Source organism: Mesocricetus auratus, unplaced genomic scaffold (genome assembly GCF_017639785.1).
Source record: "Mesocricetus auratus isolate SY011 unplaced genomic scaffold, BCM_Maur_2.0 Super-Scaffold_100676, whole genome shotgun sequence".
In the NCBI taxonomy this organism is placed as follows: Eukaryota; Metazoa; Chordata; class Mammalia; order Rodentia; family Cricetidae; genus Mesocricetus; species Mesocricetus auratus.
Genome location: NW_024429266.1, coordinates 186,923,980 through 186,938,026, shown reverse-complemented (window position 1 = coordinate 186,938,026; position 14,047 = coordinate 186,923,980). Strand labels below are relative to the sequence as shown.

Here is a 14,047-nt window from a genome sequence, read left to right as displayed (position 1 = left end):
CAATGAAGAAGGCACAGGGAGAGAATGAGCAGTGCCATTTAAAGGAAAAGTGTCCCTGACTCAGGAGCCTGCGTTCTTTGAGGATCACTTTTCAAGCAATAAAATTGGCATTTCCTTATTACTTCTATTAACACACACTTATTACAGTCTTGCTCTGTTGAGGCAGTGTGTTCTTCCCCAGAACAATGTGCCAGTGATGATTTGCATTAACCCTGTCCTTGGAGAAAACACAGCACTGTGAGTGATTACTGAATGAATGCATTCCAGTATAAATCTCCAATGTTTTCAAAAGCAAAGTATGCATCTTGTAATATAAGCACTGATGGTAAGATACTGATAGAAGTTTGAAAAGCCCCGGCTATGCAAGCTCAGAGTCCCTGTCATGCAGCGGGACAAGTGTCCTTATCACTTGCACAGTGTCCAGTGTACTGTGTGGAGAGCTGATGAAGTCCTGAGTGAATGTGGGTAGTTGACATGGGCACGGCATGATGTCAAGGACCCCACTGCCTCAGACCCTTAGACATGGCAAAGCCTGCCTTAGTGCATGTGCCAATGTGAACAGTGTGTGCAGAAAATGGGCCACTGCTCCCTTCTCTGGGGCTCTCACAGTCTGAGACTGCTCCCCTGCACAGACCTCCTACAAAGATTAGTTAAGCCCGCTCTTCCTTCAGTTGTAGACAATAAACCCACTTCCTCCACTCACGTGCACAAGAGAAGCACACTGAGTTTCCAGGGTGTTGTGACTGCATCTCCATCAGAGCGCATAGCCCACCCAATCTCAGGCTTTTAGTGCGTGTGTGTTGTGTGTCTGTCTGCCTGCTCGCCTGTCTGTCTGTCTGTCTTGTCTGTCTATCCTTCCTTCATTCCCTCATCACCCCAGTCAGGTCAATCTCTAATGCCATGCAGAGCAAGGCAGTAATGTCTGCAAGTGTTTCTTGGCTCACGGAGAGAAAGGAACTTCGTAGTCAATATAACATGTGCAGTTCCGAAGAATGAAAAGCATGGCCATGGTGTATCATAACATAAAAGAAAGCCAAATAATATAAAATACTGGAACTGGATTGTTGGTAATAACCATTTCATATGGAAGTCATTTTGAACTTTTCCACACTTACGGAACTTTTTTACAAATCATCAAATTCTTAAATTGCTCTTTCAATGTTTTTAAAAGAAAATTGTTTATTTTAACATGTGAGTATTACACCACGTGAGTGTCTGGTGCCTCATAGGCCAGGAGAGACCTCCCCTGGAACTATAGTAACAGACAACTGTAAACCACTATGTGAGCACTGGGACTTGAATCTAAGCCCCCAAGAAGAGCAATTGGTGCTCTTAACCAGTGAGCCATCTCTCCAGCCCCTGCTTCTTGAATCTTAAAGAACAAAATACCTAAAGTGTATTGAAATTTGTGCTGTATAAACAAGTTTATTTCAGCAGTGATTTTTAGAACTTGAATTAGAAATTGCTTTGTCTAATAACAGAAGCAAGGGCTGGACGCTTTCGTAGTTTTGCTAATTAGTGGTGAGCACAGAGAGCAGAACTTAAATGACCTTAGCTGTCATCCAGTCCTTTCTCCTGTGCACACACATCTTGGCAGACCCTAGTTTCAGAACTGCAAAGAGGCCTGAGGCCAGAGACAGCAAGCTTCTCACACACAGTCCAGGCTGCAGGTCTGGGAACTAATTTCAATACAGAACCTACAGCCCATCCAACTGGTATCATTAAACAATGCTAAAAGTCATTGTAGGCACAACTGTCTTCAATGCTGATCCATGGAATTAAGTTAAATAACTGATTCACTGCTATTCGCATTGAAATATGGAAAACTTGATGAAAAAGGAGAGTTTTACAAACTCGGAGATTGACTGACTGATGTATTGTGGTGGTAGAGGTGGGACTTAGGGCCTTCTGCACGTAGACAAGCACCCTGACTCTGAGCTATAGCCTTACTTAGGCTTTGACTTTTTTGTGACAGTGTCTTGCTATGCCTCAGGTCAAGCTGACCAGAGACTGGCAGTCACCCTGCCTTAGCCTTACATGTGCTAGTGTTATAGGTATGAGTCACCAAGAGGGCTAGAAATTTTTAAATCATCTATGATAGCACAAATAAATGGAATAGAACATAAAAGACTTTAAATGGAAACTGTATTCTTGCATTGAGAAAAGTTGGTTAGTAAGTAATAAAAATAGAAACACTAAACACTACATGAAGAAACACTGAATTTGTGTGTGTGTGTATGTGTGTGTGTGTGTGTGTGTGTTTGTGTGTTTTGAGGTAGGATGCTGGCTCAAAACCTGAGCCTTAGATGTGCAAGACAAACCCTCTATCACCAAGTTCTACCTCAATTCTGGTTCATCAGTGTTATCACCATGTAACATAGACTGGCCTTGAACTACTTCACCTTCTGGCTTTGCTTTCCACTGGGGATGGAACTTAAGGCCTAACTTATGCTAGACAAGTACTCTATCTACCACTTGGCTACATGCCCAGCCCTTGAGTGGATTACAGGTGTGTATAACCATGCCTGGCCTCCATCAATGTTTCAGTTACAGAAAACATGGAAATCAAAAGCATTGCTAGCAGAACATTTAAAACATCAAAAAGAAAAATCTTAAAGTGTACTTTTTATCAAATAAAAATAAATGAAATAAACCAACCCGAAGGCCCAGGAACTATGCCTGTGCTCTCCTGAAAGGCTGTAAGCTTTGACGTCAACCTTCCTCTACCAGAAAGAAAAGATTCTTTTTGCTTGTTTGTTTTTTGTTTTTAGAAAAGTCTCTAGCAATCAAAGCCTTTATTATTCTATTAATATATAACCAAATGGTCCTTTCCCAACAAAACACACATCTCTTGTGAGGGCGGAGTTTTTGTTTCTGGTTTATATAACATTCCAGTTGGATTGTTACCATCACACTAGTAGACAATCTCCATTCTCCACAATGAGAATCACTTCATTCCAAGATGACAACAAGTTTATGGACAAATTCACAACTCGAATATTGGGGCAGACTTCAGCAGTTCTTCCTTGTTCACCAGCACAACTCACAGCACACTCCCACAGGGAAATGTCTTGCAATGCTCTCAGCTGGCTTTGCTTCTTTGTGATACTGTCAAAACCAACAGTTTGTACTTGTTTACTTCCAACTGTTAAGGAACATGATTTTCCAGCATCATCAGATCCATCTTTAGTGTGTAACGCTTCTTAAGGGCAGTAAGAAAGTCTACTCCAAAATTAGCTTTGTTTGGACAAACAAAGGAACCTCCTGTTGGGTGCCTGCATTTAAAATACATGGTACCTTCATGGCTGCCATCATGCTTTCTTCTCTCGGGATTGTCCCACTCGATTCCTAGCCAGAGTCAGGAGCAGGAGCCATTGAAAGCCAGACATACCAACTCCAGCAATGGCAAAGCTTCTACTCTCAGGAAGAAGTGTAGCTTAGGGCAATGCCCACTCCACAGTGTCCCCATAGGCCCAATGCTGTACGGGTCTCAGCTGCTGAATGTTCAAGAGGATAGCATTCCACAACAGGAAAGTATGTCAGGTGTCACACTCAAACACTAAGACACTTTTATCAGTTCTGTCACACGAGGAACAGCACCACAAAAGTGCACTGTTGCAAATTCTCCGTTAATGTTAACTCTTCTGCCAAAGACATCTAATGGCAAAATGTCACTCATTATAAAACAGCAGGAATCCAAAGTACGAGATCTGCCCTCAAGGCCCTGGGTTTGCACCAAGGGTCCCTCACCCTCCCTCAGCGAGGAAGCTTCCAGCAAAAAAAATTCTTTCTTCACAAGAAAGCCTTGGCTCTATGGACCTCTTGAAGGATGCTTTCTGGGCTTCTGATGGTCACATTGACAGCCTGGCTGTGCAATTAAGACAAAGAGCCCTTCTACCCAATCAAATACCCCATCCTTGTCTATGTCAAATAGTCAATGGGCGTTTGAAGCATCTTTTGGGCTAACTAATGAAACCACTCTTGACCGTAGGGATTGTTAGAGGCCTCAGGTCTGTCTTCCATGAGCAAACAACAGCTTTTCCAAGATGTCAATCCAAGAAATAAGTGAATGTTTGTTCAGTGAATAGACTGGGAGGCGAGGGTGGATTTGCAAACAGAAGACCCAGGATGGAAACGCCAAGAACAGCGTTTCCATGCTTTGTCCAAGTTCTTAGATAGTGTAGATGTGGCAGGTTGACACTGGCCAGACTTCTTCACATGTCGGGACTCTCTTGCCCACGTTCTGTAGTGCACTGAAACCCACAGGTTGCTTAAAGAACTGGCACGTTCTATGAGCTTTGTTTCAAATTATATGAGAAACTATTAGAGGCTGATACTCTAATTTTTTTTAGAAAAGCAAATTTTGAGTAGTATGAAAACCATAAGGTATTCATTTACTGAGAAGATGAGCTAAATTTTCCTTTAGGTTTTCTACAGAAATGATATCACTTCATAGATCTCACCTTAAAAAAGAAAATTAGTGTAATTAATTCAATGTCGTTCTTCTGACACAAAATAACCTCACAGGTTTGTGTACCTAAAATCCTACCACTAGAAGTGCTTTAATTTTGACCTCCAATATTTTCAATATTTACTTATTTTACACTAAAATGGATTTAACTATCAAATGGCTGACACGTTGGCCATTAAGATCAGGTCAATTTACAAATGACGCAGTGAGGGCCTTTAGAGGGGGTAGACTGGAATGCTGAGGTTCTGGGTCAGACACTGCTGCTTCCCATTACATCAGAATTAGCTGGGTATTTCTTTCAACATGGAAGGGCACGCTGTGAAATTATCTTAAGACAATTACACAATGCAATAGAACATAAAACTGGGAAAGCAACCAAAGATGACAAACTTCTAATTCCCACAAGTTAAGAAAAAAAAATCTTTTAAAGAAAAACCAGGGAGATGGCCCAGTAGGGAAAGTGCTTGTCAGTGGGGCAGGGTGAGAGAAGACAGGACTTCCCAGCAGGGAACTGGAGCCTCGGATCTCATACTTTTTTCTTTTCTTTTATTTTAGAAACAATCTTATTTTACATATCAATCCCCCCATTCCCTGGCCCTCCCATCCTCCCATGCCCCCCCCCCGCTGACCCCCACCCACCCCTCACCCACTCCCCAAAAATAGTGAGGCCTCGCGGGGGAGGGGGGGACCATCAAAGTCGGTCAAATCCTTTGGGGGAGTGCCCAGGCCCTCTTTCTTGTATCTGGGCTGCAATAGTGTCCCTCCCTAGGGAATGGGCTCCCAAAGTCCATTTGTGCACTAGGAATCAACGCTGGCTCCACTGTTAGAGGTCCGGTAGACTGCCACCTCATTGTAAGTAAGAAAAAGATTACAACTGGCCGCTAAACAAAGCCGACCTTCCAGCCCCTCCCGCCATGTGTGTGGGCCACTGCTATCAACTGAGACCTCACAGCGCAGTAAGGCCAAGTTCTGCCTGACTTTGAGCTGATGCTTCAGGTTGTGTCAGCCTTGCAATAGGACGAGAGCATCGCCCTTTGGATCTGAGATGCTGGAATCGGGACTGGAGATAACACCATCAGCGGCCATGCTCCTCGGGCCATTGATCTTGGGATGGGACCCTGTACCAGCTTTGTGTGATCAGAACTTTATGATCAACGACAAAAGGATTATAGAGCCATTGAAACTGATTGTAAGTGATGTCATACCTTGCACCACATCTATCATAGCAGTTTGGCTGAACATGGTTGGTATTTACTGTCACAGGAATAATGTCAGAATCAAGTGGAAATCAGAACTGGCCTGAGGCAAATTCAGGCTAGGCAAGAGAGCATAAAACACATTCTCACTGTGGCACAGCGATTCGGTAGTGGCAGAAAGATCGGTATGTTCAACATAACCTTTGGGATATCAAAAGATTGCAGTGAACTGTAACATGAAAAATAAATGACCAAGAGACTGATATTGGGGTTCAAGCTTCAAGCTGAAGTTCAGAAAAGCAAAGCAGCTGGCCACTAATTCTTACCTTTAGCTCAGGTTGAAAGGGCTGATCCATGCACGAGCTCTTCACCAAGCCTCAAACTACTGCCTCTCAGTGTAGCTGGAGACTGAATGCTCCTGTCTTCAGTGTGGCTGGAGAATGAATGCCTCATCTACTGAATACTGAAGACCCTGCTTCTATCTTTTATACCCCTCTAGTGCTGAGATTAAAGGTGTGTGATCTGTTAACTCTTTTAGACTGATTCAATCTTGTGTATCTCTGGGTGGCCTTGAACTCAGAGAGATCTGTCTACCTCTTAATCCTGAATCCTAGGATTACAAGTATGTACCACCATCTCCTAGCTTCTGGCTGCTGGGATTAAAGGTGTGTGCCTGGCTTCTATGGTTTGTGGCTGATTTTGCTTTCTGAATCTTCAGGCAAGCTTTAATAAATCATAAATAATACATCACCATTGTGAACTTACTACCCAGGCTAAAAGGGTGCTCCGGCTGATTGGAGATTGCCCAGACCTTAATGGAGTAGGTCAGACCCACCCAGCTAAGACTATTTCAATTAATTTTAATTTTTCTTCCTGTAGCAAGAAAAAGAAAGGATATACAGAAAATAGGACAGAACTTCTCAGTACCTCCCCTGCCCTCCAAAGTACTGAAACTTAGTTTTATACTCTGGGAATTGATATGGAAAGAGTCTAATTCAGGAGAACTCACTTTTATATATAGAGAGAAAAGTCACACCTTCTCCTTCAAATTAGTGCACAGGCTCAGATCAGAGTTCAGCTTGTTTGTGGCCTGTCCGCTTCATTACTTTCCTAATTTCTACCCAATCTCAACTCCTGAAATTCATATCTGTAAATATTTTTTGAGCCAACAAATAAGTCTGTGTTGAGTAGGTGCTGTCAGCCGAAGGTGACTGTTTTGCCAAGTCTGTGTTCCCACCAATCAAGTTTGCAGCTTCCTGCAGAAGGACGGTGGCTTTGGAGATGAACTGCATGCTACACAAAGATTCATTATGGTTTTTGTGGTTCATTCACAGCATTTCTCCAACTTATATAACCGCTGCTCCAAGCGTGTGGTGTTTTCTCTACTGTCAATCCGAAGTCACAGATCCGAAATGTCTCCACTGATGGATTGTTGGTCATCTTTAACACGATTTCACATTTGTTGGTCTGCCTGGGCAGAATGATACTTTGGATTAGTGGCTCCTTGGCAAATGGAAGGAGTAAAGCTCTGTTTATGAAATTGGAAAGCTCTTGGTGCTGCAGAGCAGCCCGGTGGATGGAGGCTTGACCTGCCTCAGAAGCACCTGCTTCTCCCCAATTACCTCTCTTCAATCCCTAGTCCATAGTCGCATATCACACCTGGAAATTTCTTGTCAACTAGTGAAGCAAGAGTTAAAAGTATCTGAGAACAAAGGGGCCCCTCGCCTTGTAAAACAGCTTATTGTTCAAGGAAGAAAAGACAAGTTCCCTTTCAAAGGAGTGCCACACCGGGAACTGAATAGCTTTGTTTAGTTTGAAGCATAATTAGCTGCCTATAGGTTACTGGTCTTGGGCAATACTGTAGTTCTGTTGACTTTACCATTTCATAAAGGGGAACTTGAAGTTCAAGATGTTCTCAGGAATGCCAGGATAAACTTGTCACTTTCTGTGGTTTGAGTTTTTTTCCCCAGCATTCTAAATCCACCTTCCTGTTTTCTGTGGAATATAAGAGTCGTTACATTCATGACATTTTTTTTGCTAACATGGTCTTACTGTGTATCCTGGGTTGGTCTTGATTTTCTTTTCTACCTGCAAAATATCTAATCATTCTAACACTTCCAATCCCCAAAACACCTCCTTATTAAACTCTCTGGTAATGCTCTCATTCACAGCGTTAATGTGATACCACAGAACACCGATTGTAGTTCCAAAATAAATTATTGTTTGTATCAATTGGCATTGACATCGATGTTTGCATATTCCTTGAATAGACAGTGAGTTATTCTTGGTATTGCTCATGGGGTTGTCACAATAACTTGGTACAGCCCCAAGGCCCTCACAACATGCATTATCTCATACCCTGTAGTTATTTCTCTGCTACGTCACTTATGCTGGTTGCAATAGTCACCTGTGTGCTTAGCTGTTAAATCTTTGTCTTTCTGGTAAGATGATCACTTCAGCCATTTGTATTTACCTAGTCATGTCTATCATCTACCATAACACTAGTAGATTAGTATGCACTCAACAAAAAGAACCCAGAGTAAGAAGAGTAGTGAACATTAACGACTTACATGGTAGTGAAAGACAGAAATTTGTACTACTGTCCTCACTGATAATAGAGTCACAGTCAACACTTCTAAAAGACAGGTTGAGAAGAAACACACATAACAGACTTACTGAATAAGAGTTTTATAGGACATGAAAGAGCTGAGAAACGGAGACAAAAAGGCCCTGAACTGTCTATTTTAATGCTTAGACATGATGAACGATAAACACAGAAATGTGACTGGACTAAATGTATGTGACCTTGTGCTAGCAGAGGAAACAACACCACAAAGTCCATGTTGTGGTTCTTCTTTGTCTCTTTGTGGGGTATTCCTGGCTTCTGGGAACCAAGCATGACTACTAGAATGAGATCCTTAGATCCACTATCAGTTGAAGTGGATCAGAGAACTTTTTATAGGCAATGATTAGTCAGCTTTGCATGGCTACCAAAAAAACACCTGAGGCAGCAAATTTTATTGGGGTGACATATTATTTGTGATTTAATATAGATTGCCTGAAGGATCAGAATACAAAGCCACACTAGTTAGCCATAGAAGCTGGATAGTGGTGGCACACACCTTTAATCCCAGGAATCAGGAGACAGAGGCAGACAGATCTCTGTGTGTTCAAGGCCACCCAGGGCTACATTAGAGTGAATCAGTCTAAAAGAGAAACAGCTCACAGCTTTAATCTCAGCACTGGAGAGTATATAAGGAGCTCAGTGAAGTCTCGGAAGGCAGTCTAGGATTCTGAGGCTTGGTGGAGAGCAGTGCTGATGCAATCTGATGTTCAGTGGATTGTCCCTTCCATCTGAGCATTGATACGGTTGAGAACTCTCTAGACCCCGGTTGATTTGCTTCTCTGGTCTTCAACTTGAACCTCAATATCTGTCTCTGGGTTTTTATTAGTAATACTACATTTTATAAAGAGAAGGGTTTATTGAGTGCTTAAGAGTCTCAAAGTCCACTAGTTTGACCGGTGGTGACGGCTTTGGATACTCAGCATACCAAGACTGAGGTGCCTGTGAGTGGAAGATCTTAGATTTCCAAATAGGAAATCAAAGAGAGAAATTGATGTTTCACAATGCTTTCTGAGGGGCATCTCCACAACATAAGACCTCCCACTGGTCCTTACCAGCAAAGGTCTGCCATCTCCCAACAGCACCTTCTTGTGACCAAGTGTTCATTACAATGGACCCTTGGGCGACTGCGCACATTCAAGCCAAAGGAGCCAGCTCAGAAGGACCATCTCAGCTTCAGGGCTGCCTTTGGGGATGGGGAGCTCTCATTTCTATGACTCCTCTCAAGAGACAGGAGCCCTGAGATTTTATGGCCCTCCTTGATGAGAAAAGGGAGCAAGAAAATGGAAGACAGCATTTGAGGGCCTGTGATGTCCGGAGTGCTATCATTCGGGACAGGTTCCTGAGACTTAATGTAACCATGTGTATTTGATTTTGTTCTTTTTCTTGTACATCCTCAGGCTCAACAGGACCTACCAAGAATACAAGCATGTGGGATATTGGCCTTTCCTATGTTTATTTTATTTAGGCATCACAAATATTTTGTTAACTGAAAGCAAGATGCTTGCCGTCACCCCCTGATGGTATGATACAGTATAAAAGGCCACTACCCCAAGAATATATTCCTGTTGGAAATACCTCCCTCTTCCCTTATCCCCTTCCTTATTTCTTCCCACCTCCTCTTCCTTTCTCCCACTTCTTCCTTCCTTCTTTCTGTCTTTATTTCTTTCTTAGTATTTGATTCATTATGCCTTTAAATACAGAAAATTGAGCCCTATTTGTAAATGGCTGCTTCTACAGTGTGTGATGGCTATGGCTTTAGTATTCATTTCCACTAAAGTATCATATTTAATTATCATAGTTCTTTATTTAATGTTATGCTTTGGTACATATGTATATTATATGATCATTCAATCAAGATAATGAACCTTATCATTTCTCTAGTTGAATAATATCAGATTTGTATGTCAATATATATTAGGTAGACAGACTAACATTACATTTTCAATCCAAACATACACCCATGGATTTTTTTAGTTGATTCCATGACTTGACTGCTGAAAAAAGTGCTGTAATAAATATGAGGTATAAGTATCTCTTTCACATAAGCACTTTATTTCCTTTGGATATATGCCCAGGATTAGTGTTTCTGGATTATGTAATGATTCCATTTTTATATTTTTAAGGTAATTTAAGAATATTTTCCATAATGGTGATTTAATTTGCACTTAAATTTAATAATGTCAGGATTTCCCCATTCCTCCACATCTTTGGCTGGTATCTGTTATTTGATAGTAGCTGCTGTAACTGGAGCAGATATCTAATGGTGGTTTTACTTTATTAGCAGTATGTGTACAGATGCTTAGTCTGCATACGTGTCTTTGCACTATATGAGTGTCCAGTGCCTTCAGAGGTCAGAAGGGGCATTGGATCTTCTGACTGCTCTTAGCCTCCAGGTGGGTTCTGGGAATCAAACCAGGTTCTCTGGAAGGGCATCCAGTGATCTTAACCATGGAGCCATCTCTCCAGTCCCCTCACTGTGGTTTTTAACCTTCGTTTTCATAGTAATAGTGATTTGGGGCATTTTCATGTTCTTATTCACGATTTACACTTGAGAATGTTATTCAGATAATTGGCCCATTTTAAAATCAGATTGTCATTTTTTACTGTTCAATAAAGTACCCATCAGATAAGTAGGTTTCCACAAGAGTAAAGCCAGCTTCTGCCTTTCCTGTCCATTTTAGAGTTCTTCAGTGCACACACACTCACTTTTTCACTATTTGAAGTAAAAGGAATGTTTAATTTAAAAAGTCCCAGAATATGGGAGATTTGCCATACCATAGACTTCACTAGAAAGTTTACCAGGTTCAGCTAGATATGATGACTCTTACTAGTAATTTGAGCCCTGCTAACCTACACTACACAGGGAGTTTCAGGCTATCAGCATGTGCTACAGGATAAGACCCTGTAATCATCATCATCACCACCATCATCACTACCATTATCACCATCACCACCATCATCATCACCAACATCATCACCATCACCATCATCATCACCATCATCATCATTCACCACCACCACCACCATTATCATCATCACCATCATCATTCATCATCATCACTACCATCATCACCATCACCACCATCATCATCACCAACATCATCACCATCACCATCACCACCACCACCATCATCATCACCACCATCACCATCACCACCATCACCATCATCATCATCATGATAAAAGGTTCGTCTCAGCATTTCACTGTCATGAGCCATCCACTTACAATTAGACTGTGATATTTTTGTTGTTGATATTTAGTTTTTGCCATGATTCATGTGTTTTTATATTTTCTCTAAATTTTTCATTTTATAGAAGAGACAGTGAACATGGTATGTAAACCTTACTAAGAAAATCATGCTAAATGTTGACTACAAACCAACATTTTAACGCTGAGTTCTACAGCGTTGAGATTATGAATGAATAACTTAGCACACTCAGTTATCCATAAAAATGAGTCTATATTGAGATGTGTGACCCCTGAACATATTTTCCTTTTGAGACTCAGTATTGAGATAGTGTTTTGTAGAGATACTGCCTTCCAAGTATTTCTCCCGTGGTGATGCAGTGCCAGCCCCATGTGGACTATTAAAAGAGTATGAACTTCTAGGTGTCACACACCTACTTTCTTTGTTTTCTCTTCTTCCTGTCCAACTTGCACTGCTGACTCCTGGCACATCCAGCGAACTTTTTAGCAGGAAGTTACACATAAACCGGATACCCCCTGGCGAGGTAACAGGAGAGGCAATGTGATCAGTCTCATGATGCTTGCTCCAAAAGGTAATTGATCTCCTATTCTGTGAGTCTATAAAAGCAACCACGGGGTGAGAACAAGAGAAAGGAAAGAAAGCGGAGCACCTAGGTAGCTGACTTCCTGTGTGAGGAGGAGAGAACGCTTCTTCTAAAGATGCCCGGCAGCCGCTGGGGCAAAACGATGCCTACCGTTTTGCTCAGTGCTCTTCTGCTTCATCTCACTGATGCTGTGGCTTCAGAACCGTAAGGGAATTCTAAACTCTCTGTATAAAAGTGCTGGCAATGCCATCTCATTAAATGGATTCCATGCTAAAATCTGGTTGGCTCATTATTCTGTTTCAACTTCAGCAAGTGAGTGTGGGTTTGCCCTCTAAGAGTTGAGCAAATACCAGGAGAGTGGATGCCCTTAAGACACCACAGTGGGCATCCAGTTTATCGTAATCCTGCCTGTGAAACTTACACAGTTTGGGAAATCTTTCAGTAGCATGAGTTGCTGTTTGTGGATGTTCTCTAGACTTGTTGACAGAGTGCTGGCTGTTCTCTTTGTGCAGGCGATACATCCTGTGGGTTTCTTCTGTGGTCCAGCGCTTTTCCCCGGAAAAAGCCTGTCTTCATCTTTCAAACCTCAACGAGTCTGTGTCCTTGAGTGTCATCCTAGAATATGATGGATCCAATACTACTATTTTTGACCAGTCTGTGGAAGCGGGCCACTTCTACGCTTGCGCCAATTTCAAAGTGAGGCACCAAACATAGTGCAGCAGGCGCGCAAGTGGGGTGTGAACTTAACTCTCTTACAGTTGCTTTTCAGTAACAAATCTTAATTTGGAGTGATTTGCAAACCCCGGGGGTGGGGTGTGAAATTTCAAGAGAAGCAAAAAACAAAGGGAAAAACTTTAATGTGCAGCATATATTGCTGCTGCAGTCGTTGGCAATTTTTCTATTACAGGAAATGATGAGGCGATGGCTATTTTAGAGAGTGAATGTGTTTCACAGAGTCTAAAAGGAAAAATGTAGGTTAAAGGATGGAGGGCTTTGGTGCAGGACAACAAAAAAGGAAATAGACAGAAGATAGCAACCTGAATTTATTAAAAAAAGACCCTTATACTGAGTTAAGCAATTTCAACAGGTAACCAGTGAGTATTCTGTTAGGAAGTAAAAAAGTATACATGGCTTTGCCTGTCTGCCCATCTAAATTAAGACACGCCACCTTCCCCTCTCTGCTCCTCTACACGAACAGGTATCTCAGACATCCTCGGAGCAGTTGGCCTTTGTGACATTACTTGCTCAGGGAAACACTCTTAAAATCTCTGAAAGGAGAGCTGTAGCAATCGCCGCTGAGGAGAATGCAACTTTTGTGCAGACGGATACACCCATCTACAAACCTGGAGACACTGGTAATCCACTTTAAAAACACGTTCTCCAAACGAACACGTAAAGTTTAGTAAAGCTCGTCTTTAATGTCATTGACTGCTGTGTTTCCATCACCCCTTAGATCATGAAACTCAGTCTGTTCCTTCTGTTGCATACAAATCCTACTGACAAGGCTTCATGGTACAATGGTTCCCAGAACAGATGGCCTGTGTAATTGTTTGATCTAAACCACTGATCCATAACATGCCTACTTGACAAGTTCATTAGTTCTCTTTTGTAGTCAATTATTTCATCCTCAGATGACGAAAGTTTCTTGGGACCTTCAGGGAAGAGAGGAGAGTCACTGTACAAGTAGTGCCAGTCACAGCAAAGATCTCAACAGCCACATCTATGGATTCTATTGTTGTATTTTTATGTTTATTGGTATAATACGTGCAAATCAGATGGGGTCTGCTTTCTTTACTATTGTTCCAAACAGATTGTGGCAGACAGAATGCCAAGCTGTAATTCAGAGCAACTTGCTTCAAATATTGGCTCTGTTAATCAATGATTCACTTTCGACAAGTAAATCCTGGTCTTTGAGATTTAATTTCTTCACTTGTGAAATTAAGGGTTTAGAAATGAAATCAC

General features: G+C 41.8%; 1 protein-coding gene across 2 annotated transcripts in view; it reads left to right on the top strand.

The window, feature by feature from the left end:
- Nucleotides 1–12,143: 12,143 nt before the first annotated feature.
- The window catches only part of LOC101822348 (ovostatin homolog), a 47,930-nt gene continuing 46,026 nt past the window's right edge, over nucleotides 12,144–14,047 (top strand). For both annotated transcript variants that reach the window (XM_040737943.1, XM_040737944.1), the window contains exons 1-3: nucleotides 12,144–12,289; nucleotides 12,598–12,781; nucleotides 13,284–13,440. In XM_040737943.1, coding sequence (XP_040593877.1) covers nucleotides 12,201–12,289; nucleotides 12,598–12,781; nucleotides 13,284–13,440 — 430 coding nt within the window. In that variant the 5' untranslated portion in view covers nucleotides 12,144–12,200. The remainder of the gene's footprint in view (nucleotides 12,290–12,597; nucleotides 12,782–13,283; nucleotides 13,441–14,047) is intronic.